This window comes from Castor canadensis, chromosome 9 (genome assembly GCF_047511655.1).
Source record: "Castor canadensis chromosome 9, mCasCan1.hap1v2, whole genome shotgun sequence".
Taxonomy (NCBI): Eukaryota; Metazoa; Chordata; class Mammalia; order Rodentia; family Castoridae; genus Castor; species Castor canadensis.
Window position 1 is genome coordinate 85,517,619 of NC_133394.1, and position 25,160 is coordinate 85,542,778.

Consider the following 25,160-nt stretch of genomic DNA (forward strand, 5'->3'; position numbering starts at 1 on the left):
GGTAAAAGATATTCAACATTTATTTGTAGTTGTCTTACCTCTCCCTGCTTCCCCTTTTTTCCCATGTCACTCAGAGGAAATGTAGAGCATAAGATGTTGCTAAAATTACTTTATGGTATAAGTGACACATTTTCTTAGTACTTCAAGGTTGTTTGTTTTGTTTTGTTTTTAGAAACAACTCAAATTATTGGTATGAGTGCAACACTGAACAATGTTGAAGACCTGCAAGAGTTTCTTCGAGCAGAGTATTACACCAGTCAGTTTAGACCAGTATGTACTTAAGGTTTGCATTGTATTGATTCGTTACGTGTTTCTTAGAAATATAAGTAGTGAACATAGTATTCTAAAAGATTCTGCCAGGCATCGATGGCTCATGCCTGTGATCCTAGCTCCTTGGGACTGAGATTGGGAGGATGATGGTTCAAAGCCAGCCAGGGCAAAAAAGTTTTCAAGACTCCCATTTCAATGGAAAAAGCTGGGCATGGTGGCACACACCTGTCATCCAAGCAATGGCAGGCAGTGTGAAATGAAATAGGAGGATCATGATCCAGACCAGCCTTGACAGAAAGTGAGACCCTATCAAAACTAGCCAGCGTGCTGGGCTCTTGGGGCTCACACCTGTAATCATAGCTACTCAGGAGGCAGAGATCAGGAGGATCTCGGTTCAAAGCCAGCCCAGGCAAACAGTTCCTGTGACCCTGTTTTGAAAACACCCATCACAAAACAGGTCTGGCAGAGTGGCTCAAGTGGTAAAACACCTGCCTAGCAAGCATGAGGCCTGAGTTCAAACCCCAGGACTGTAAAAAAAAAAAAAAAAAATCCCAAAATTCTATGGAGTAATGAAGGGGCTTAGTTTCAGCCCCCATTACTATGTGTTAATAATTAGGTTTATGTATACAGAATGTAACCTCTGTGGGGTTAGGGGTCTTGGCTTGAGTCACTAATGTATCTGTGATGTTGTTCCAGGAGCAATGTCTGGAATAGTGACTGGCCTGTGGGCCCTCATGAACATTTGTTGAATGCGTTTTTTAGGCTTATTCTTTAAAATTTGTTATTCTCTCAAGTAAATTTTTAATTTCACCAAAATTTAGTGAGACATGGACTTATTATTAGCACATTAAAAAATTTATCTTTGCCGGGCATGGTGGTGCACATCTGTAATCCCTGCATTCGGGAGACTAAGGCAGGAGAACTGTGAGTCTGAGGCCAGCCTGGGCTACATGAAGCCCTGTCCCAACAAAACCAACCGAACAACAAAATTTATCATAAAATATTTTCAAATTCTACACTTTGGTAGTTATACTACTTTTTAAATTAGTTAAGACTTAACTGGGATTTAAATTTAAAGTTCTCAATAGGAGGAGTTTAAATGCTTAGAGAAAGTAAGCAAATGTAATATATGTTCTGTGTCTAAATAGAATTTCAGAAAATAGTTTTTGAAAATCATCAAATTCTATTTTGAAATTTGATGTTTTTATGTTTTCACTAAATATGAAAAATCAAGAAATATTTTCTGACCTTGTGGGTCACATTGACACTATTAAAAATGTCCTTTTTTATTGTTGATTTCTTCTTTTCCTTTTTGCAGTACTGGGGTTTGAATTTGGGGTCTTGTGCTTGTTAGGCGGGCACTTTACCACTTGAGCCACACCCCTGCCTGTTGGTGGTTTTTGGAAACAGGGTCTCAAACTCACTGGGTAGCCTAGGCTGGGCTCAAATTCAAAATCATCCTGCCTCAGCCACCCAAATGCTGGGATTGCAGGCATGTGCCAGCACACTTGTCTAATAAAATGTACTTTAAAATATACAGTGAACCATGTTTACATACTGTTTTTGTCCACAAATATTAAAATTGAAAACTGGTGACTAGCGTAGAAAGTCTTAGACTTTGAGAAATGACACACTCCTTAACAAAAGGTGAAGACTATGAACATGGAGACTCACTTAAGTTTTAGCAAATACAAAAGTATCTGGTTTACTTTTGGACATGTGGCTATTCATTTCAAAGTTACTTTTTCAAGGATACTAATTCTTATTTTGATTTATAAGAACAAAGAGGGGGGAAATGATAAAGCCAGAACTCTTTTTAAAAAAATATTTGTGGGACTTGGGTTTAAACTCAGTGCTTTGTGCTTGCAAGGTAGGCGCTCTACCGCTAGAGCCACATCTCCAGTGCATTTTGCTCTGGTTATTTTTGGACATGGATCTTGCAAACTACTTGCCGTGGCTGGCCTCAAAACTCGATCCTCCCTGTCACAGCCTCCCAAGTAGCTAGGATTACAGGTGTGAGCCACCAGCACCTAGTTTAAAGCTAGAATTTTTAAATTGAAGCATGTTTTAGGTTTCTTAGAGAAGCTAAAATCATTGGATAGCTGTCCTTCTTACAACATATTTTATAAAATTTCAAACTCTGGAAAGAACTCTTACATGGTCTTAATTGCAAGTTTCCTTTTAATTCAAGGTTGAATTAAAAGAATATCTGAAAATAAATGATACAATATATGAAGTTGACAGCAAAGCTGAGAGTGGCATGACATTTTCACGTCTCCTTGATTATAAGGTATGTTGATCATCCTTAAATCCCGTGTCCCATACTTTGGGCCCATACTTCTGGGGCACCACAGAAGATTCATGTGGTCTCATGGGATAGTATAAAGTTTTGAGAAAAACAGCTGATCTTGACATTTTAGATAACATACAAACTACTGATTCCTTGAAGCTAGTCTTCAGTTTTGTTTTGTTTGTGACACTGGAGATTGAACCCAGGGCCTCATGCATACTAAGCAGGCACTCTACCATTGAGCCACACCCTTAGTTTCTTGTTTGAACATCATGTATTCCTTTCTTTGATATCATGTCTTCGTGAAGTCGGGGTTTTTATAGTTGCTATATGCAAAAATCATATGAATATCGGTCTGGAATGAAGGTGGTGGTGTCCAGTCTCATTCCAAAGGTTGAAAGACACTACCAAGTTGTGTGTACTTCCCATTAGGAACCTCTTGAGCTCAAACAGCTACTAAATTGTGAGGAAGACATATATTTACTAAGTTGTTCAGACCTATCTAATTAACAAAACTGTTAGTTTGCCTTGGATCTCTGTGAACTAAGAAAATTTGAAAACCTCTACTATAAACATTTATTCGTTTAGCAGCAACAGTGAAAGCAATTATATCCATGTAACTGATATACTGGTATGTAAAAGTGCTAATGTCTGTAACGTCAGTGTTTTACGACTTACCATGAAGGTTATTAAAAAGGGGGAAAGGGATTTTTGCAGCAATTTAGAATTCTATCAGATGTGTTATTCTAAATCTGTATCTTCCCATGTTCTTTGAGTTCCTTGTGCCTATGAATGTTACCAAAATTGTCATAATTCAATATGAAGTTTTTTTATTTCTGAAACTATTGAGTGAATTTTCAATTTTGAAAACTATTCCTAATAGGGATATGTAGTGTTTATTAGGATTATTGTTAGAATCACTCTGTGTTTTTCTCTGGGCATTTTTTGTTCTGCTTTGGTGAAAATGGGCATGTAGCAGAGTTAGTAATAATATTAACTTCTCTCACTTCGTTAATTTCTTTTTCTTTTTGATACTGGCTTGTAAACTCAGGGCGTAATGCTTGCTAGGCAGATGCCCTACCACTTGAGTCATTCCATCAGCCCTAATTCCTATTTTTTTTAAATTAAATGTGCCTAACAAACAAATCTCTAACAAATGACCTAAGAGGAAAGTAGAATTTAACATTTTGATATTTAATATAGGTTTCATCTTTTAAATCATCAGATTTATTAAGTAAGAAGTTCTGAATTATGGGTGGTTTCCTTTTTTCAAATCACACTGGGCTATCATGGTTGCTAACTACTGGGATGCTGTTGCTGTTTTGCAGTATTCTGATGTCCTGAGAAAGATGGATCCTGATCACTTGGTAGCGTTGGTGACAGAAGTTATTCCCAATTATTCCTGCTTAGTCTTTTGTCCCAGTAAGAAGAACTGTGAAAACGTAGCAGAAATGTTATGCAAATTTTTAAGCAAGTATGTTAATCTTCTAGAAGTATTCTGTTGTGTCTTATTTCTATCAGAAATTACAGGTTCTGTTTATAGAAAAAAGTACTAATTACTCTTTACAGAGCTGTATATTGTAATAAGTAGATTCTGAAGGAATTGACCTTCAAAGAAGAAAATTTAACTGTGAAAGGCACATGCGAGATAGAAGAATTCAAGTGTTACATGTAAGAGAATGATGGCTGATATAAAGGCTTAGGTAAGGCTTAGATCAGGGATCCAAAATGTTGACTATCAGTCACCTCAGAGATTTTAAAAATCACAATGTCCAGGCTACATCTTAGACAAATCAGAATCTCTGGAAGAAGAACCCAGGCAAGTCCAACATACAGCCAAGGTCAAGAACTACTGGCCTAGCTAATCAAAGGCCTAATCACTGTAGTTACTGTGAGGACGAATTCTATCTTCAGCGTAGCCTTGTCATTAATTAAATACTCTTAGTCTTTGTTTTTTTAGTCATCTTCTCACTTAAGTTGTTTAGACATTTGAATTTAATTTCCTAGATAATTAAGAAATGTATTGGTTTGGTCGTTTATGATATTTTAATGTTAGATATATCATAATCAGAAGGATAAGCATAAACTAAGTACTAACAGTTCTGTTTTTCTGCACTTATTCTTCCCATGTACGGTTTTATCATTTTTTCAGACTTTTTGGCCTCTTAGTGAGGGCTATATCACTAGTCATAGGCTCTTTTTTTTATTCATTTATTCACATGTGTATACATTGTTTGAGCCATTTCCCCCCTCAGCCCCTGTCCTCTCCCTCTCCCCCTGACCCCCAGTCATAGACTATTAACCTGAATTTTAATCTAGTCATCCTCCACCTCCCACTTTAATCTTATTGACATAGATTTATCTGAAATAGAATTAAATTTATTGACCATTACAAAGATACAGATCTTTAGGATAAGATCAAGGAGTTGCTCATTTTGGTAACTGATATCTGCCTTTGCAGTGATGATTTTGATTATAAAAAACTAAGGAAATTTAATTACTTTAAAGTTTTCTTAATAAGTCACTGATTTTCTTAGAATAAGGTATTAACCACTTAGAATAATTTGTTAATATTATAGGATATTATTGAGGTTTCTAAAGTGCTAATGTTTCACACAGTGTTTTACCATATTGTTGGTATGATTTAACATATGTTTCCATCTTCAGAGAAGAAAATTTACTCCATAAAATAAAGCAAACTGTATTTTATAAAGATATACACAATAGTCGAGTACCAGTGGCTCACACTGGTAATCCTAGCTACTTGGGAGGCTGAGATCAGGAGCAATGCAGTTTGAGGCCAACCCAGGAAAATAGTTCATGATACCCCTATCTCCAAAATAACTGGAGCAAAATGGACTGGAGGCATGGCTCAAGCACTAGAGCACCTGCTTTGCAAGTGCAGAGCCATGAATTTAAATGCTACTCCCACTGGAGAAAAAAATATATTGTAGAGAAAAGACAATCACAGCATTGAAGCAAGGATCTAAATCTGGCATCCATGGACTCATAGGAAGTAGAAAAATAAACTTCAGGAAGTCCATGAGCCTTCTACATTTATCCACAAAGTATTGTGTTTATGTGGATTGTTGTATTTTTCCTTAGCCTGAATCAGATTTTCATAGGGTCTGTGATCAAAAAGATTGATGGAGTCAATAATGGAGTCAGAGTCAAAATTCCAAGAACATTTTATTTACTTATCCCAATAAAAGTAGGACATTAAAAAAAGAATGTTTACGTGGCATTTGCTAAAATGAAAGTGATAAGCACTTTATCACTATAAAGCCAAGGATTCATATTTCTAGGGAATATCTGAAACACAGGGAGACAGAAAAATGTGAGGTGATTAAGAACCTGAGGAACATCAGCAGTGGCAACCTGTGCCCTGTCTTGAAGCACACCATCCCATTTGGAGTTGCCTATCACCACAGTGGCTTAACAAGCGATGAAAGGAAGCTCTTGGAGGAGGCCTACTCTACTGGTGTTCTCTGCCTTTTTACCTGCACATCTACCCTGGCAGCAGGGGTCAACCTACCAGCTCGAAGGTAGGTGAGAGAGAAGTAACAACATGTTGGCCAGGATGAGAACTTTTTACCTTCTAGCTTGTGAGTTTTGTTTTTGTTTTACTATTCAGTAGTGGGTGAGAATTTATCAAATGGTTTTTCGGCGTTTGCTGAGTTGACTGGTTTATTTCCTTTAATATTTTAATGGCAAATACAGTAGATTTCTTAGTATTAGAATTCCTTTCTTTTGTGCCTTCTCTATCTGTTTTGTTGTTGTTTTTCTGGTTTTTTCCTCTTCTATCTAGTTTTGATGCTCCATTCTATTGTTCCAGTTATGCAAGAAGAGTTGGCAAGGTTTTCACCCTTTTTGTGACCTGAAAGAGTTTTTAACATAGGGATACCAATAAAAGTAGGACATTTCGAACCCTTGGAGAATTGATTGATAAAGCTTGGCTGGGGATGTAGCTCAGCAGAAGAGCTCTTGCCTAGAATGCATGGAGCCCTGGGTTTGATCTCAAGTACTAGAAAGAAAAAAAAAAAAGGCTTTAATTCATAAAGCCATTTAATTCTAATATCATTAAGAGTAGATCCTTGATTACCTTTTGAGTTATTACCAAAACCGTATCCTTGTATAATTAATTGATTTCTACTCTTTATGACTATGAGTTTTTTTCCTAATAAATACTTCATGAGTGTTAAAAGATGTATGCTTTTTCTGCTAGGTATGCAAGTTTTATGTCTCGATGAAATCACAGTTGTTACTTACCCTGTCAACTCTTCTGTTTGCTTACAATTTTTGATTCTTTAGAGAGAAGTGCATTAGTCTTCCACCTTAATTATACAGTTGTCAGTCTTTCCTTTTTGCATTCCTAGAACTTTTTGCTTTCTTCTTTTTAGAGTTAGGAATACAGAAGTTTACTTCCAATATACTTTTGCTGAATTATACCTTTTATCAGTATAATAAGACCTTGTTTTTCTTAATGATTTTGCTTTGAACACCAGGACTCATTTTTGACCAAGTTTATCTTTCTCATTCTTTTATTTCTCATTATCTGTCACTGACTAAGTTTTCTCTTTTTCAGACTATTAAAAAAAAAAGGAAGTGATATATCCTGTTTCTGTTATTCCAGTGGCTACTCTTACAATTTTAACAGTTGTAATCAAACATGTTTTTATCACTTTATAATTAATCACTGCCTACTTCTGAGCATAACGAATCTGGGATTTGTATATTCTGCTCTGCCCCATGTATGGTGCATTTACCTAGACTTTATTTTCAGATTTTTTTTATCTTATAAACAATAGTCATTTAAACTTATTTGTAAATTATACTTGTTTTTTGCTTACCACCACCTGTTGTATACCACATCTTCATTATTTTAATTTTGTCATCCTTGAATAATCATTTTTTGTTGGAAAATTCACATTTATTGACATAAGATAAACCTGGAATTTTTGGAGTTTGAACTCAGGGCCTCACTCCTGCTAGGCAGGTGCTCTTACTGTTTGAGCCACTCCACCAACCCTATTTTTGTGATGGGTTTTTCCGAGATAGGGTCTCAAACTATTTTCCCAGAGATGGCTTTGACCCTCGATCCTCCTGATCTCTGCCTCCTGAGTAGCTATGATTACAGGTGTGGGCCCTGGCGCCCAGCTTCACCTTTTAAAAAAAAACATTTTAGCACCAACAGACTTGGTGACTATCTGATGCTAACTTGACAATGTGTTGGTGACAGCCCCTGGATGGCCCTTCAATTTGCATAATAACAAGTCCTTTGCTTCTTCTGTCATTCTCCCAAAGAGGATCTTACAGACCTCCTTTCTGTACAATCTGAGCAAAGCAACTGGTGATGGCAAGAGTGTGGTCCACCATAGCTAGAGATAATTTTCAGTGCAAGAGTCTAGCCAGTTCTCTGGCTTTTCCACACATTTATCTCAACATAACTCACTGCATCACTTGTGCAGTGAACCGTGCCTTCTGTTGGCCAGTCCCCACCAGGCACTGCCTCATTTCATCTGCCTCACCCAGCTCTGCATTGTCTGTATAAGACTCAGCACCTTTGGCAAGCATGAGTGCACTGAATAATCATTTTTAACATATTGCAAAACTTTGAGTCTTATATAGCTGAAGATGTTTACATTTTGACTTCAGTTTTTGGGGGTTTTGTTTTTGTTTTGTTTTGTTTTTTTGCTATACTGGTGTTTGAACTCAGGGCCTACACCTTGAGCCACTCCAATAGCCCTTTTTGGTGATGGTTTTTTTTTCAAGATAGTTCTCTCAAAATGTTTGCCCCAGCTAGGTTCGAACCGTGATCCTCCTGATCTCTGCCTCCTGAGTAACTAGGATTACAGGCATGAGCCACCAGCACCCAGCTACATTTTGACTTCTTGCTTTAAAATACTTCACTGGGAAAAGAATTCTAGGTTCATTTTTTCCTTTCGGGACTTTGTAGAGATTGCTTCATGTCTTCTGGGAGCCATTGTTTCTCTTCCTCCTCCCCCCAGGTCATATTTTATTATCCACATTTTATAAAAGGGAAATCTAAGGCACCCAGTTATTAACTTAGCCAACTTCACATCCAACAGATGAGTTCCAAAGCCAGTGTTTGAGCCCAGGAAGTCCTAACAATCTCAGCTTCGCCTGCTTTTCATTCATGAGGCTTGGAACTTAGGTGGGTTCTTTCAATCTTGAGTTTATGCCTTTGGTTCATCTTAACTGGGGGTGAGGGAGGGGCATTTCTATAATTTCTGTATTTCTCCTCACATTGTCTTTATTCTCTGCATTTGTAACTTCAGCTAGACAGGGTTGAATTTTTTAAAGTTCACTTTTGTTTCCTGATTGATTGATTGATTGATTGATTGATTTTTGATGGAACTGGGGCTTCAACCCAGAGCCTCATCCTTGTTAGGCAGGTGCTGTACTACTTGAGCCACTCCACCAGCCTTTTCTGTTTCTTTTAGTCATTTGTTCTGTTTTTTTTTCATGTCATTAGTTTTCTTGCAGTGTTTGAGAATCTTGTCTGTCTGTTGAGATTTATTTTACAAGGAGTAGGTTAATTAAAATAAGGAAACGAAATAGATTTTCTCTTGCCTTTGGACATGAAAGCTGACTATAGACTTCTGTACACCTGAGCATGGTTAAATCGCCATTTTTTTTTTTTGTGGTCAAAAACAAACAACTGAAATCTACAATTTCATGTAGTTCAAAATAATATAAGTTCATAAAGAAGTATCCATGTATTGGTGGTAAAGGGCTAAACTTTTTACTATATAGAGTATAAAATCAAAAAATTTTGGAGATTACTGCTATAGATTGATCATAGGCCTTACAACTAGGCAGACTTGAGTTCAAATGATGGTTCTAGTAATTACTAATCTTGAGTTTTCAAGTAAGGCACTTAACTGAGCTTTAGTTAACTCCATTGAGAAGCAAAATAAACTGGGCATAGTGGCACACATTTGTGATTCCAGATTGTGAGTTCCAGGCCAGCCTAAGCTATATAATGAGACTCTCTCAAAAACCAAAAAGAAATAGATAAAATAAAAAGGGTATTACTGGGCATTTTGTAAGAATTACCAATAATAAGTTGGATATGATGGTGTGTGCCTGTAATCCCAGCTACTTGAAGACAGAGGCAAGAGAATCACAAGTTTGTGGCCAGCCCAGGCAAAGTTAGTAAAATACTGTTTGGAAAACAAAAGGGTTGGGGGAGGAGCTCAAGTTGTAGAGTACTTGCCCAGCATGCTCAAGGCCCTGGGTTTAATCCCCAGTACTATAAGGGAAAAAAAGAAGAAAGAATTACACACAATATACATAAAGAACATAGGACATCGTAGATTTTTGAACTAGTATGTCATTAAATTTAATATTATATAGATATAATTAAAAGTTTAAAAAGTAGGTGCTACTGCTGTAGATGGAGTATCACTTTTAATTAATTTTATCAATTCCATAGAGTTATTTTAAGAGCTCCCTATGTTGCTAAAGAATTTTTAAAGAGGAATCAATATAAACAGATGATTGGCAGAGCTGGCCGTGCTGGAATAGATACTGTTGGGGAGAGTATCCTTATATTACAAGAAAAAGACAAGCAGCAGGTAATACTCAGAACGCTTGGTTGGTTATGTTTTTCTTTGTCTTTGCTCTAGCCCTTATAAGAGACTGTTGCTTAAAAGTTAATTACTAATGACCCTTTAGAAGAGGTATTCTTCTCCTATATGATTAAGAATTAGAGTAGTTCGAATGTATTTTATTCCAGACAATGCAAAAATATTTTCTCTATTTATCTTTTTTTAATATGAGGACACATGTTAAATTTTTATCCTTTTTCTTAGTGAGTTTTTGTTTTTGTTTTCCTTGGCTTCCCAACATTTATTCGAAGTATAAAATCTTTATATGAAATACCATTTATTTTTAATAATAACATAAAACATAATATTGCTTTAACTTTTATAGGTCTTGGAACTAATAAGCAGACCACTGGAAAACTGTTATAGCCATCTTGTTGAGGAATTCACCAAAGGAATCCAAAGTTTGTTTCTGTCTTTGATTGGTTTGAAGGTATTATTAAAGTTCTTTTTTTAAATCTTATTATTATTACCTAAATTAATAGAGTCTAGAATTTATGCAAACTACAAAGTATGAAACAAATGATAACATCTAATGTGGAAAAGCATATTCTGTGACATGAATATGAATCTGGACTTATATGTATTTTTTAATATTGAGCTATAAGAAATATGAAAAATTAGATTATGTGGGCATGTATCACAAATAAAAGATGTTGGTGGATGCCATGGGAAATACAAGGGACTGTAAAACAGTGGGCTGTGCCCATTGAGGTGCTCTGTAGTCCTGTGACCATTCTAGGATATTGTAAACATTTGAGAGATCAGTACAACCTTTATCAGGTAGGGGGAAAAAGGAAGAACAGGATAACTCTTTCCTAAGATTAGAAATTAGCTTTCATTTCAGGGTTATTCTTAAATTAATCTCTCTTTTAGGTTTATCCTTGAGCTAATTAAATTTTATCCTTGTGCTGAAGTCATTCAGCCACAAAGTATCAAATCCAGAATTTGAATTCAGCTTTGTCTAACTATAAAACCAGTATTTTCTTGTTTTGTTTTGGTTTTGGTGGTACTGGAGTTTGAATTCAGGGCTTTGCACTTGCAACCAGTGTTCTTAACCCACCATATAGTCTGCTGCCTTCATTAACACGAACACTTTATATAAAAGTGCAAACCATAACTGACAAATAAAAGAGGTATCACAAGACACATTTTGATAACCTAACAGGTGTATTATGTAATCATTCAGGCTAAAGTGTTAGATGAACAACAGGAAGGGATAAGCCATTCCAGTTGCTTAAAGTGGAATGCAGGATAAGAAAGCTTCAGCTGATGTAGGATATAGTAACAGTCAGTAGACTAGAAACTGTAGCTCTGGAGGATGGCTGAGAATACTGAAGAGTGGAAAGTCAGGTGGAAAAAGTTAACACCAGACCGTGCGCTACAGATTGCTAATGATACAGGAGCATGCTTACACACACCATGGTTCTTGTCATGGAGAGTTAGCTCAGTGGTTATTTAGAGCAAGGGCTCTGATACTGCACTACCTGAGTCCTGATTCCAGTTGCCCTTTTTTTTTTTTTTTTTGGTGGGACTGGGGTTTGAACTTAGGGCTTCATGCTTGCAAAGAAGGTGCTTTACCACTTGAGCCACACCTGCAGTCCATTTTACTCTGGTTATTTTGGAGAAAGGATTGCCTGGGCTGACTTTAAACCTCCATCCTCCTGATCTCAGCCTCCCAAGTAATTAGGATTACAGGTGTGAGCTACTATGCCCAGCCAGTTCTGTCTTTTTATTACCCTCAGTAAGTTATTAAAGCTCTCTTAAACCTCACTGTTTCCTTATCAATAAAATGAGTATAATATAGACAGTCCTGACTTATTATGGTTCAAATGTTGGTCTTTACCCAGGTTAGCAGATGAGATTATCTATCTTTCTCATTGCTGGGTACCTATAGCAAGCTGCAGCTATGCAATCACGAGGGTGAACAACCTATACTCTGTGAAGTCCTTTGTTGTCAAGCTTTGAAGTTCCATAGGTTAGGTGTGTTAAAGCATTTTTGACCTCTAATATTTTCAGCTTAAAGTGGGCTTACTACAGTGTGGCTCTGTTGTAACTTGAGGAGCATCAGTAATAGTAAGCAGCGTTGCAAGATTAGTTTGAAAGCAATTATACTAATCTCTGTATGATGTAATAAAGACCTCTAATAGAAGGATGACCAAGGAACTAATAAAGGAGGAAGAGAGTTTATAAAGACCCTCAAGTCTTAATACAGTTAAATATTAGATAAGGCAACAGACCCAGAGAATTAATTATTATTTCAAGATCATTCAGTGAATTATGGTTCCAATGGAATTATAAATCAGACTTCTGACTTTCTATCCTATTCTGTTTCCAGTGTGCCGCTGTACATATGAGCATATATATACATTCCCTAAAAGCACACGAAACATTCACCAAGATAAGACAGTATTCTGGACCATAAAACAAGTCTAAATAAATTTAAAAGGATTGAAACCTATAGAATATGGTGACATATTCTATATGTTACTAGAAGTATATATACATCAATAATAAAAAGATATCAAGGAAATAACACATATTTAGAAACTGAACGGCACACTTTGAACAACAAGCAATCACAACAGAACTCTGAAAAATTTTTCAGTGAAACGAAAAAAAGGAATATATCAGAATTACTGGGATGGGATAAAACAAGAGCTTGGAAGAAATTGTATATCTTAAAATCCTTATTAGAATACCTGGAAGATCCATAGTCAGTGATCTAAGTTTCACTTTAAAAAGCTAAAAAAAAAAAAATTAAATCCGAAGTAAGTAGAAAGAAGGAAATAGATTAGATAAAAGCAGAAATCAATTAAACAAAAATAGACAAATAATAGAAAAAATAATGAAACCATAAGCTGGCTTAATTGAAAAGATCAGTAAGCTTTTAAATTGGGTTGATCAAGAGAAAAGAACATATAAATTACTAATATCAGGGATAAGCAAAGGGTCATCACTTAAGATCCCAAAACATTAAAAGGATGGTAAAGAATTATCCTGAAATATTGTAAAAGGAGTTAAACAGCTTAGATGAAAATACTTGAAAGATGTAAATTCCCCAAATTAACTGATGATGAAAATCTGCATATATACTTACACATCCGTTATCTATTATCTATTCAAGAAATTGACCTTATAATTTAAAACATACTGGGGCTGGTAGAGTGGCTGAAGTGGTAGAATGGCTGCCTAGCAAGCATGAGGCCTTGAGTTCAACCCCAGTACCACAGACAAGAAAAGAAAAGAAAAATTCAATCAAGCCGCGTTGTCACATCTGAAATCCCAACGGATGGAGTAGAAGCAGATGGATCATGAGTTAAAGGCCAGCCTGGGCTGCATAGAGACTTCAAAATTAGCTTAGCTACACAGTGAGATCCTACAGTGAGACCATACCTCAAAAGAGCCAATGTCTGGGGGTGAAGCTCAGTGGTAGAGCTCTTGCCCAGCATGCACACGGTTCTGGGGTTTGAGCCTTAGCACTGTGGGGGGAGGAGGGGATCAGTCAATGTAAGTCTCCATAGTAGTAGAATTCAATACCCATTTATGATGAAAACTGAGCACACTTAGGATTAGAGGAGAACTTCTTTAACCTAATAGAGTGTTTATTTAAAAACCTACAGGTAACATCATACTTAACAACTGTGAAAAACTATCTTTCCGCTAAGATCAAGAAAAGCAAGGCCGTCTGCCTTCACCATACCGTTAAGCATGTGGCCAGAAGTTCATATGGCCAGGACAATATATACAACATGTGGCCAGTACATAAGGTAGTCATGCAGATTGGAAAGGAAAAACTAAAACCATCTTTTCTGCTATTGACATTGAGTTCAAGAAAAGTCCACAGGAATGTACAAAAAAACTAGTACAGACTAACTAGCAGTGGTACAAGATAGAAGCCCAAAGTATAAAACTTGGTTATATTTCCAAATACCATAAATAATTAGAAAAACAATTCCATTTACAATAGCATCAAGAAACATGAAATGGGGATAACTTTTGCAAATATGTGCCAGATCTTACACTGAAAACTATAAAACACTACTAAGAAAAAATTAAAGAGTTAAATAAATGAAGAGAACTACCATATTCATGAACTAGAACATTTAGTTTTATTCATATGTAACTTCTTAAATCGACCCATACAATCACTGCAATCCCAATAGTAAAAACCTCAACTTTTTTTTTTTTTTGTAGAAATTGCAAATTTTTCATGAAATTGGGAAGGAATCAGGATTTCACTTGAGACCAGAGAACTCAGAGTAACAGAGAGATAGGGAATGAAGTTGTCAACTTGGTCACACGCAACAGTTTCATTTAAATTCTGTTTTTCAACAAGTACTTTTGACTTACATACTTTATTTGCCTCCCCCCCTGTTTATCACTGGCCAGGAAACCTCCAAAGCCAGATTGATCAATTTCCTCAAGATTGAGAAGTATTCAAACATGAAGGGGGAATTGTAAGAGGTGCTTTAACTACTTTTGCTGAAAAGCACTGACTCCTTACTTGGGTTCATGAATTAACTAAAAGCAAGAGAAGAGCTTGGCATCCCTGCCTTTGTTGAAGCTATTCAGTTATTCAGCTTTCGGTTACCTTAGAACCAGAAAGGACAGGACTTTTTGATACCTTGTTTACCAGGAGGGGTAGAGAAAATGCTCCAAGGTAGGGAACATCAGAGTCTCCCCAGGACAAGTGATAACTTCTCCAGAACCCCTCCCAAAACAAGGACTGAGATAATGGTCAACATGGCGCCACCCAGAGTTTATTTAATTTAAATAAATTAAATAAACAAACATTCTGTTTTTAACAATTGAAGTTCAGCAGTGAGAAATTCAGGTAGCAATCTGTTCAAGAGATGAGTAGATGGGCAATTATCATCCAGCCCTGCCCACAGGAGGCAGAACTCAAGCTACTGTATCCAGTCTTGAGGAAAACAGACTATCAGGGTTCCTCCTGCACCTTGTGATAGGAGTTCACAACAGTACTGCCATTGTGAAAGGAGAGTAGAACTGTAAACAGGGTCAATAACCAGGGAAATGTTTAGGGTTAGACTTGAAGCAGAGGTGAAGTCCTGTGGACACGCACTGCCTGGTAGGAAAGTAGTGAGAGGGAAGAAAAAAGAGAGATCTTGACTTGAGCAGTGTGAGGTTGGGCAGAAGGGCAGAGGTAAACATCCCGTGAGGACCCTAGAGCCACACTTCGATGGGATAGAAGAAAACTCCAGGAAGTAAGCAAACATAACAGTTCTATGCAATGGGAGTCAGGGAACCTCTGAGTATTGTTTATCACAACATATTTCATTTTTTCTTTTTCTTTTTTGCCAGTATTGGGGCTTAAACTCAGGGCCTTAGTGCTTCCTGCTTTCAAGGCAGGTACTTTACCACTTGTGCCACTTTACCAGCCCCAAATATTTTATATATATACATACATATATATTTTTTTTTTCGCCCCTCTGCAGTACTGGGGCTTGAACTCAGGTCATGCTTATTAGGCTTGCTAGGCAGGCGCTCTACCACTTGAGACATTCTACCAGCAATCACAACATATTTCAGACACCTTGCTAGGCACTTGACATGTTTTATCTTCAATCTTAAGTAATACAATTCCTGTTTTACAAATAATGAACTGGAGGCAAAGAGAAGTAGGTTGCTTTTGACAGTGTATCTGTACTTGTGTTTGTAGTCTCTTGCCAGAATCACTGTTCTAGTCTTCTGATGGCCTCCTTGCAACCACTGCTTAGCCTTCCCAAAACCCCCCCAAAGTAATTCTTCACATAGAATAGTCTTAAGACGTAAATCCAAATGTCACTCCCTTACTTACACTTTGCCAGTGGTTTCCCTTTGCTGTTAAGATTAAGCCCAAATTCCTTATCATGGTCTCCATGGTTGGTGTGGCTTCCGCCTGTCTGTCCAGGTTCATCTCTTACCAGCCTTCTTGCACTCCACACTCCAGACATACTGGCTTTCTGTTTTCTTGTCTCTAACACACTGTGCTCTCTTATGCTCCGCAAACCTCCCCCTGCCCATCCTTGCTCCCTGACTACTCCTTTATCTAATTAAGTCTTGCTCACCTTCAGATTTAGTTTAACCATCACTTCCTCCGGAAGCCTTCCCTAGGCCCCTGAGTCCCATCAATCTGTTGTCACATTCTTTAGTAGAACTTATCAGTTTGAAACTGTATTCTCCTTAGGACAATTATTTGGCAAATAATTACCCCACTGGTGGAAGAGTTGAGGACAGGACTGGAGTTAAAACATTTGTAATGTTGTATCCTGTCTTTTCTCCCAGTGCAGAATACCCCCCCACCCTCCCCCCACAAGTCCCCTTTTCTTTTTAAGTTTTCTTTTTTTCAGAATATTCCATTCTTAGGCTAGCAGAGTGGCTCTAGCAGTAAGAGTGCCTGCCAAGCAAGTGTGAGGCCCTGAGTTCAAATCCCAGCACCGCCAAAAAAAACCCCACAATATTGCCTTCTTTGTTAAGATTCCTAAGGAGTTCTTTTTTCTTTCTTTTATTAATTGCTTTTTTTGAGATAGGGTTTCCTATATAGCCCAGGCTGGTCTCAACCTGTAGGCCTCCTGTCTCAGTCTCCTGAGTGCTAGGATTGTAGGCATGCTCCACCATGCCCAACTCAGAAATTATTTTTTCTTTGATAATAAACATAACCCAATTCCATCCCTATATTTCCTCTGCTGTTCTCTGACTATTTTGTGCTGGCTGCAGCAGGCCATGGTTTACTCTTACATGGTGACTTCTAATTGCCATACACAGTACATTTGAAGTTAGATAACTTCTCATTGTAGACAATGTAACTGCCCAGACCAGCACTTTAAATCAACCTAACATTAAAAATAAAACATTACTCCACCAGAATATAAGCCATATAAAGTAGAGCTCATGTTTCTTTTCATCAATCACTGAATCCCAGTGCCTAACACAGTGCTTGGCATGTGATTTTTTATTCAGTAAATATTTGAATTAATCAAATTGTCTTTGGAGTTGGGCCTGGTTGTACTTGCTAGTTTGGGGCATCAGTGAAGAATCCAGCTTTGAGAAGCTATGGAGACCAGAGTCAGAGGCTGGCCCAGTAGGTTTAAGTCACTGCATCAGAAAGCCTTTTAGGAAGGGATGGAAAGATGACATGAAGGCAGGTAGAGGGATCAAGTAAAGGTATTCCCAAACCTGCCAACCTGGCCTCTTGTAGTGTTAGCTGTAACACTACAAGTCAGATAGGAAACTAAGTATATTAGTAATTAGCAATCCATAAACAATCTACAAACTGAGTATCAATTCTTGGATATCTTAAAAGTAAATTTTTAGCTTGAGTATTAAGAATAGTTGTTATTAAAAGAAAAGAGAGGGGGAATAAAGGAGAATGATGGAGGGGTGAATAACTATGATATATTGTAAGAGCTTTTGTAAAGGTCATATTGTACCTCTAGCATAGCAACACGATAAGAAAAAAAGAGAATCAAAAGACAATGTCTAAGGCCCATAATGTTTTTTGTTATCACTTATATTGGTTTTCTATGAAATAACTACTTAAATTTTCCAGAAATACATTTATTGATTGGCCATGTCTTAGTATAACATGCTGATTTCATTGAAATTGGCTAATAAAAGATTATACTAATTCAGAACCAATTCTGCATCTGAATACCAAGCCGAGGGTTAAGTGTTACTTATGATCACTGATGTAACTTGTAAATAGTGAACAGGAAGTAGGAGAGAAAAAGACAGTGGAAGGAGAGGAAAGGGGAACAGGAATGAGAGAGACAAGAAGCAATAGAAAAATACTTATTTTTAGGTAACATTTCTGGCAAAGTATTGCCTGATCCTATTTTAGTGGATTCTTTCAGTTGTGTTTTCTATGCTTCTTTTTTATTTTTAATGCAATTTTTAGTGCTTAAAGGATGCTTCCATGGGCAGGTAGAAGGGCATGAAGAGAGGATTGCAGAAGGAGGTTAAGTGGGAATTAGTGAAAATTGGTAGGGATTAAACATATTACAATTTTGGAGATATTGTGAAAAAGTTGTTTGAAAACCTAGAGTTTTTGAGTGAAAAATGTGTTACATTTTCATAAAAAAAAAAAAAAAGCATGAATATGAGAACTGTCTTTTCCCTTAAATTGTTTTTCTTATTAGATTTTGCAGTTGTTCAGATTTTATACTAATTTTTAATTTAAATAGTTCTGAAATATGGAAATGAGTAATTCTTGATTAATGTGTAAAGTAATGCCTCGAGTTAAGGAGAATGCTCCAGTGATGTCCTGAATTGTTTCAGATTGCAACAAATCTTGATGAGATATATCACTTTATGAATGGTACATTTTTTGGTGTTCAGCAAAAGATTTTACTGAAAGATAAAAGTCTCTGGGAAGTAACTGTGGAATCACTTAGATACCTGACAGAGAAAGGACTCCTAGGAAAGGATACTGTTCATAAGTCTGAAGAAAAGTTACAATGTAATTTTCATATTACAAAACTGGGAAGAGCTTCTTTTAAAGGTAAGAGTTTACCTAAACCTTATTAATCTGAAGAAATGTATTGGAAAAATATAAATTAAATTATTTTCTATTTGTGATTTCATATTAACAGCATTAAGCTTATAAGCCATTTCAACTTTCAAAGATTGAAAAATGTTTCGAATTACAACTAATGAAAAAATTGCACAGGTAGAGAAAAGTTGGTTATCCCTCCTTCACTTAGAGCAACAGTTTGCTGTATCTTTGCATACCTTCTCATGCATTTCATTTCAGTTCATAACCCATGCATATACACAGGCTTACATTTTTGTTTTTAATCAAATAGTCCTTTGTACTGTTCTGCAACTTGCTTTTTTGCTAATTATAATATCATACAGATTATTCTATGCCTGAATAAAGAATCTCTTTCTTAATTAATATATCTTAATTCACTTAATGAAAAATAATAGATGTCTATTGTTTAAAAAAAAACAAAAAAAAACCTCAGGATAATATTAAGGGAAGCACCAAACTCTTGTCCTACTTGCCCTCTCTCAGGAGCTACAGTGCTAACAGCTGGATGTGTACCCATCCACATGCAGTCTTGCACTGCATAATGATGTCCTGGTCAGCAGCTGACCACATAGACAATGGTGTTCCCGTAAGATCATATCGTCTAATGATGTCATTAATGTGTCCCCATCATCAAGTGAAATATGACTGTATTTTTGGCTGTATTTGTGTGTGTGTGTGTGTGTGTGTGTGTGTGTGTGTGTGTGTGGTACTAGAATTTGAAGTTGGGGCTTTTCACTTGCTAGGCAGGCACTGCCATTTGAGCCATGCCTTCAGCCCTCGTGAATATATTTTTATGTGTAAGTGTGTGTGTGTATACTGTACATAGATTTTTTAAATGGAATTGTGGTATATTTTTGCAATTTTTCTCATAAAATATTATGACCATCTTAACAGATCAATTACTTTAAATCTATCACTTTTTTTTTTTTTTGGTGACACTGGGTTTTGAACTCAGGACCTCACACTTGCTAGGCAGGCGCTCTTACCACTTGAATCACTCCACCAGCTCTTTTTTGTACTGAGTATTTTTGTGATAGGGTCTTACAAACTAATTGCCGGGAGCTGACTTCGAACTGATCTCTGCCTCCTGAGTAGCTAGGATTACAGGTATGAGCCACTGGCGCCCAGTTACAGTTTTCTTTTAATACATGTAGTCATCCATAGTATGGATGTAACATAATTTACTTAATCATTCCTTTATTGGTAGACATTTTCATTGTTTCTGATTTTTCTCTATTATAAACAGGGATGCATGAGCATCTCAATTTATGTATTCTGGGTATATATTAAAAATTTTTTTTTACTAGATTCCTCAAAATAGACTAGTTGGATCAGAACTTACTAAATGTTCATGTATATCCTCCAAAAATAGTTAAACAATAAAAGATTTTGTAGACTTTTTTCTGTATTTAGGTGGTTTCTAAACAAGATTTAATTTAGGATTGAGGATATAGCTCAGTGATAGAGAGTTTGCCTGCCATGCATGAGACCCCAGGACTGCCAAAAAACTGAAAATAAAATAAACAAGGGTTGGAGCTAAAGCTCAGTGGTAGAGCACTGCCTGGCATCGATACTCAGCACCACAGACAAACAAACAAAAATAAAGGAAGACTTTAAAAATCATCTCTTTCCCCTTCTAATAATAATGAAAACTAAACATGTGTGTCATTCTTTTAGGAACTATAGATTTGGCTTATTGTGACATTCTCTATAGAGACTTGAAGAAAGGTCTTGAAGGACTTGTGCTGGAAAGCCTTCTTCATCTAATCTATCTCACAACTCCCTATGATCTGGTTTCCCAGTGTGACCCTGACTGGATGATATACTTCAGGCAGGTGAGAACAGAAGATGTTTCAATTTAGGCTACTTAGTTTATTCATCGTGAGTTTCATCTAATGATTATTTACCCTTTTTTGTCTAGTGAAATATATTTGGAATTGGGCCTTTAGATTTTCAAGGTTTTAAATTTTTTATTAGCATATATTAATTGTACAGAATAATGGATTCCATTATGACATTTTCATACTGTATATATGTCCTTCAGTTTTTAAAAATAGTAATATGGCAGCAACATTTTCGGGGTTTTTTTGACAGGGCTTCACACTTGCAAAGCAGGCGTTCCACCTCTTGAGCCTCCAGTGTTTATAACACATAAAATGTAAAGAAAACAGAACTGTTGCTGCTGATTGGGTTTAAATTATGTGAAAGCTCTGTTAGAGTCCAGCACAAATCCAATGATACACCAATCCAATGATATTAATATCTGTAAGAGAGTATTTTATAGCCAGTAGCAAGGTGGAACTGGCCCAACATGTAACAAAACCAAGTGGTAGAGTACAATGTATTATAATTTTACTGCAACAGACTGACTAAATGAACACTAAATATTAGCCAGAAACAAAATATGGCTTTTCTTTTTTTTTTTTTTTCCAGTGCTGAGGATTGAACCCAGGACCTTGTTTATACTAAGCATGTGCTCTATATCTCCAGTCCCTGACTATGTAGCTAGGCAGTATATAGTGGACACTCTACCACTTGAGCCACTCTGCCAGCCCTTTTCTATGTTGGATGTATTCAAGGTAGAGTCTCGCTTTTGTTGCCCATGTTGGCCTTGAATTGTGATCTCTGGCTCCCAAGTATTAGGGTTACAGTCTTGAGCGACCAGCACCCCATGCAAGTATGCAGCTTTTAATCTCAGAAAATTAACTTCCTTTATAATGTCGTATTTTTAAATAATTGCTGTAAGTTTTTTAAGTGGTACTATATAATGAAGTTCTTTCAAAACTTTTCCCTCTTCTCCCTCTCCTCAGCTATCTCCGATATTAAACATAATCACTTAGTCCATGAAAACCAGTACCTATGGCCATAGGTGATGCACAGTTATGCATCACCTAATGTGATGTGTTCTAGGAAATGCATTGTTAGCAGTTTCAGCATTGTGTGCACATCAGTACTTAGCAACTGGGACTGCTGTGAAGTCACTAGGTCATGTAGTCTTACAGGACCACCATCATATATGTAGTCTGTTGTTGACTGAAACATTGTCCTGCTGCATGTGACTATAATTCTACTAAAATATGTTTTATTCTAATACAGTATTTTTGTATATTTGTAAAGAAATTTATGTCATTTTTTATATCCTTTAAAAATCTTGAAGATGTGATCTCAACATAGATACTGGATTTGGTCTAAATGACAGATTTTTTTAGTTACAATTTGATTTTTCATGTATTTACTCTTTTTCTGTGCAGTTTAGTCAACTCAGTCCAGCAGAACAAAATGTAGCTACTCTTCTTGGAGTCTCTGAAAGCTTTATTGGGAAGAAAGCATCAGGTCAAGCCATCAGGAAGGTACCATAATCTTTCTTCTTAATAAATAATGAACTTGAGTTCATTATCTCCATTAATGACTTGATCTTTTTATTTTGCAGTCTTTTTTATTTAAATTAGTATCATTCCCATTTTGCTATTTAAAGCATCTATCACCGGGCATGGTAGTACAGTCCTGTAACCTCAGCATTTGGGAGGCTGAGGCAGGAGGATCATGAGATTGAGGTCAGCCTGGGCTACATAACAAGAACTTGACTCTAAATAAAGGAATTTGTTAGCACCAAAAATGTGTGAATTTTTTAAGGCAATATTTATTTCTGGGTGGTGTGATGGCCTTTCTTGTTTATTTTTTTCCCCTTTGGTGGTACTGGGATTTGAACTCAGGGTTTCATGCTTGTGAGGCTGGTGCTGTACCACTTGAGCCATACCTCTAACCTTGTTTTTTTATATGAAATATTCTGTCATAGATTATATACTTTATCACAAGAAAGGATCAACCTGGGCTGTAGGTATGGCTAAAGTCCCTCCCTTGCAAGCATGAAGTCCTGATTTCAAACCCAGAACTGCCAAAAAAAAAAAAAAGGATCAACTTTATTAATCTGTTTTTCTTTTTTTTTTTTTTTTTAATCTGTTTTTCTTAGGCTGTTTTTGGCTTACATTAAGAAAATTGTAAAATATTTATAAAGGTAATTTCACAATATCATCTAATCCTGAAAGAAGTTATTTTTAAATTTATTTATTTAGTTTTTGCTGTGCTGGAATTGAACCCATGGCCTTGAGTATGGTAGGCAAGCCCTGTCCACTGAGCTGCACACCCATCCTCTAAAGGAGTTAATATATTTCCCAGAAATTTGGAAATAGGACAGGTCTGAATTTTTTATTGATTGTTACCCTTAAAATGTCTCAGCCTGTCCTTACAGTACATAAAGCATTTCAGAAGACTGAAGTCAATAGGCTAACATTCTTGTGTGTGATATCTTATACTTTTAGGGTCTCACAATTCAGTCATCAGACATGAAGCAAGGTCTAATGCATACACTGACTCTAAGAGAAGTAGAAACAGTTCTTTGGTAACCATACCTTCAATTTCCCTAAGTTAATACCATTTTTCACTCATATCACACTTTTTCATTTTAATTTTCTTTGTTAATCCAATTTTCATTGAAACCTCACTATCTAACTTCCCATTTCCCCCTATATCTTTTTAATTCATGTAGATTATATCAATTGCATTTTGAAAAATGGAAGATGGTCTTTACTTTTATTTGCCTTGAATGGTGCAGCTGTCCCATGCATTGCTGTATCATAAAATCAAAAATATATTATATTTAAGCATTCACATTATTGTGATTTTTAGACTGGATCTTTTATCTTAGAAATGGCTATGTTGTTTAGACTTTTTTTTTTTTTCCGTTTTCTTGAAATAAGGTCTTATTATGTAGCCCAGGTTGTCCTCAAACTTGCAGTCCTCCTGCCTCAGCCTCCCAAGTACTAGGATTACAGCTGGGCACCACCATGCCCAGCTCTAGACTTTCAAAATGTTAACCAAAAATATTTATTCAACCATACCTTTTATATCAAATTCTACAATTTAAAAACAAAATCATATTAATTTGAGACTCATTACCAAAAAGTAGCCATATACCAAATCTTTTAGAATAATGCATTTCTTTAAACTTGGATCAGGAATTTAATTTTATTACTTCTTAAAAATTTTTATTTAGTAGGTTTTTTCTGTTGTTTTTTTTGTTTGAGACAGGGTCTTGCTAAGTAACCCATGCTGGCCTCATACTCAAAATCCTCCTACCTCAGCTTCCTGAGTGCTAGAATTACAGATGTGCACCAACACACCCAGCTTAATTTTGTTACATTATATCTAATATAATCAATAAATATTTAACTTGGTAATTAAATTTCTAAAGTAGTAAGGTATAAATGTATCTTCTTTATGAATGAATTAGTTACTAGTTTAGTATTTTAGATGTATCATTATTTGGAATTCTCAGCAAGTGTTCTACCTCTTGGACTATGCCAGTAGATCCTAGGAATCCTAAAGAACATGATACCTAAAACCTAACTGATTTCTCCATATTCTTTTTTTTAAGCATTTCTTGAAAAAGATCTTAAAATTGGCATAAAACATCTTGTCTTGCCGGGTAATAATTATTATCATTTTTCTTGGCTTAGGAAATACACTCTAGTCAAAACCTACATTAACTCAATTTATAGTTAATAGTAATGGTACGTTAAAATTGAGAAATTAAAAAGCTATCTTTTTCTACTTCCTACTCAACTATCATGCTTTTTCAGCTTAATGCTTTTAAGAAGAGTGATCCATTATCAAACAGAATCTATAATCTATTACTCATAGATCCTTCAGTATGTCACCCTAAGTTCTCATCTCAGACATTCTTTTACTATGATAGAGGAAATCTTTTTTTTTTTTTTCTGAGATTGCTTCTTGATATGCAGCCTAGGCTGGCCTTGAACTCACAATCCTCCTAGAGCAGCCTCCTGACTGCTGTGATTTCAAGCACGCATCACCAAAGCCAACTAATTTTGTATTTCACACCTATTTTTTCTTTTTTTGTTGTTTTGTTTTGTTTTTGCAGCACTGGGGTTTCAATTCAGGACCTCACACTGCTAGACGGACACTTGAGCCACTCTACCAGCCCCTCACACCTTCTTTTTCAAGTTCATCCTCTTTTTTCCTCTAATTTTAAGCATGTATTAGTTTCTAAATTAGCTTCATACCAGCAATGAGATATTTAATGCAAAAATACAGCCACAAGACACCAAAAGCAGAGGTAGGTACATTGAACAGAAATTGTCAACTATAGGAAGCATTTTTCTTATTTTTCTATCCCTTTCATTGTTTTAACTTTGGAAACATTAATTATTTATCTTAGCATCTCCATTTATAATATAGACAAGCTTGCCAACATGTTTATCTACTTGCACACAAGCTTGCCAACATGTTTATCTACTTGCACACATATAAATTTTTAAATATCACAGTAAATGTAGAAATCTCCCTACTTCCTTCTTCCTTCCCTGGTCCATTTCTTAGTGCTGCTGTAACAAATTACCACCAACTGGGTGGC

At 36.2% G+C, this 25,160-nt stretch overlaps 1 protein-coding gene across 12 annotated transcripts in view; it reads left to right on the forward strand.

Moving 5' to 3' along the window:
• Helq (helicase, POLQ like) overlaps positions 1-25,160 on the forward strand; it is a 52,051-nt gene that overhangs the window by 10,311 nt on the left and 16,580 nt on the right. For 7 of the 12 annotated variants that reach the window (XR_012435742.1, XM_074041860.1, XM_074041863.1 and 4 more), the window contains 10 exons: positions 173-270; positions 2,462-2,560; positions 3,889-4,034; positions 5,866-6,105; positions 10,020-10,161; positions 10,520-10,624; positions 13,815-13,961; positions 18,472-18,694; positions 20,405-20,562; positions 21,979-22,077. Coding sequence is in view for 10 of the 12 variants with exons in the window: in XM_074041860.1 (XP_073897961.1) it covers positions 173-270; positions 2,462-2,560; positions 3,889-4,034; positions 5,866-6,105; positions 10,020-10,161; positions 10,520-10,624; positions 13,815-13,961; positions 18,472-18,694; positions 20,405-20,562; positions 21,979-22,077 (1,457 nt within the window). In the remaining 2 variants the exon portion in view is untranslated. Of the gene's footprint in view, positions 1-172; positions 284-2,461; positions 2,561-3,888; positions 4,035-5,865; positions 6,106-10,019; positions 10,162-10,519; positions 10,625-13,814; positions 13,962-18,471; positions 18,695-20,404; positions 20,563-21,160; positions 21,307-21,978; positions 22,078-25,160 lie in introns of all 12 variants that reach the window. The other 5 variants (XM_074041866.1, XM_074041862.1, XR_012435743.1 and 2 more) reach the window with 4 other exon arrangements.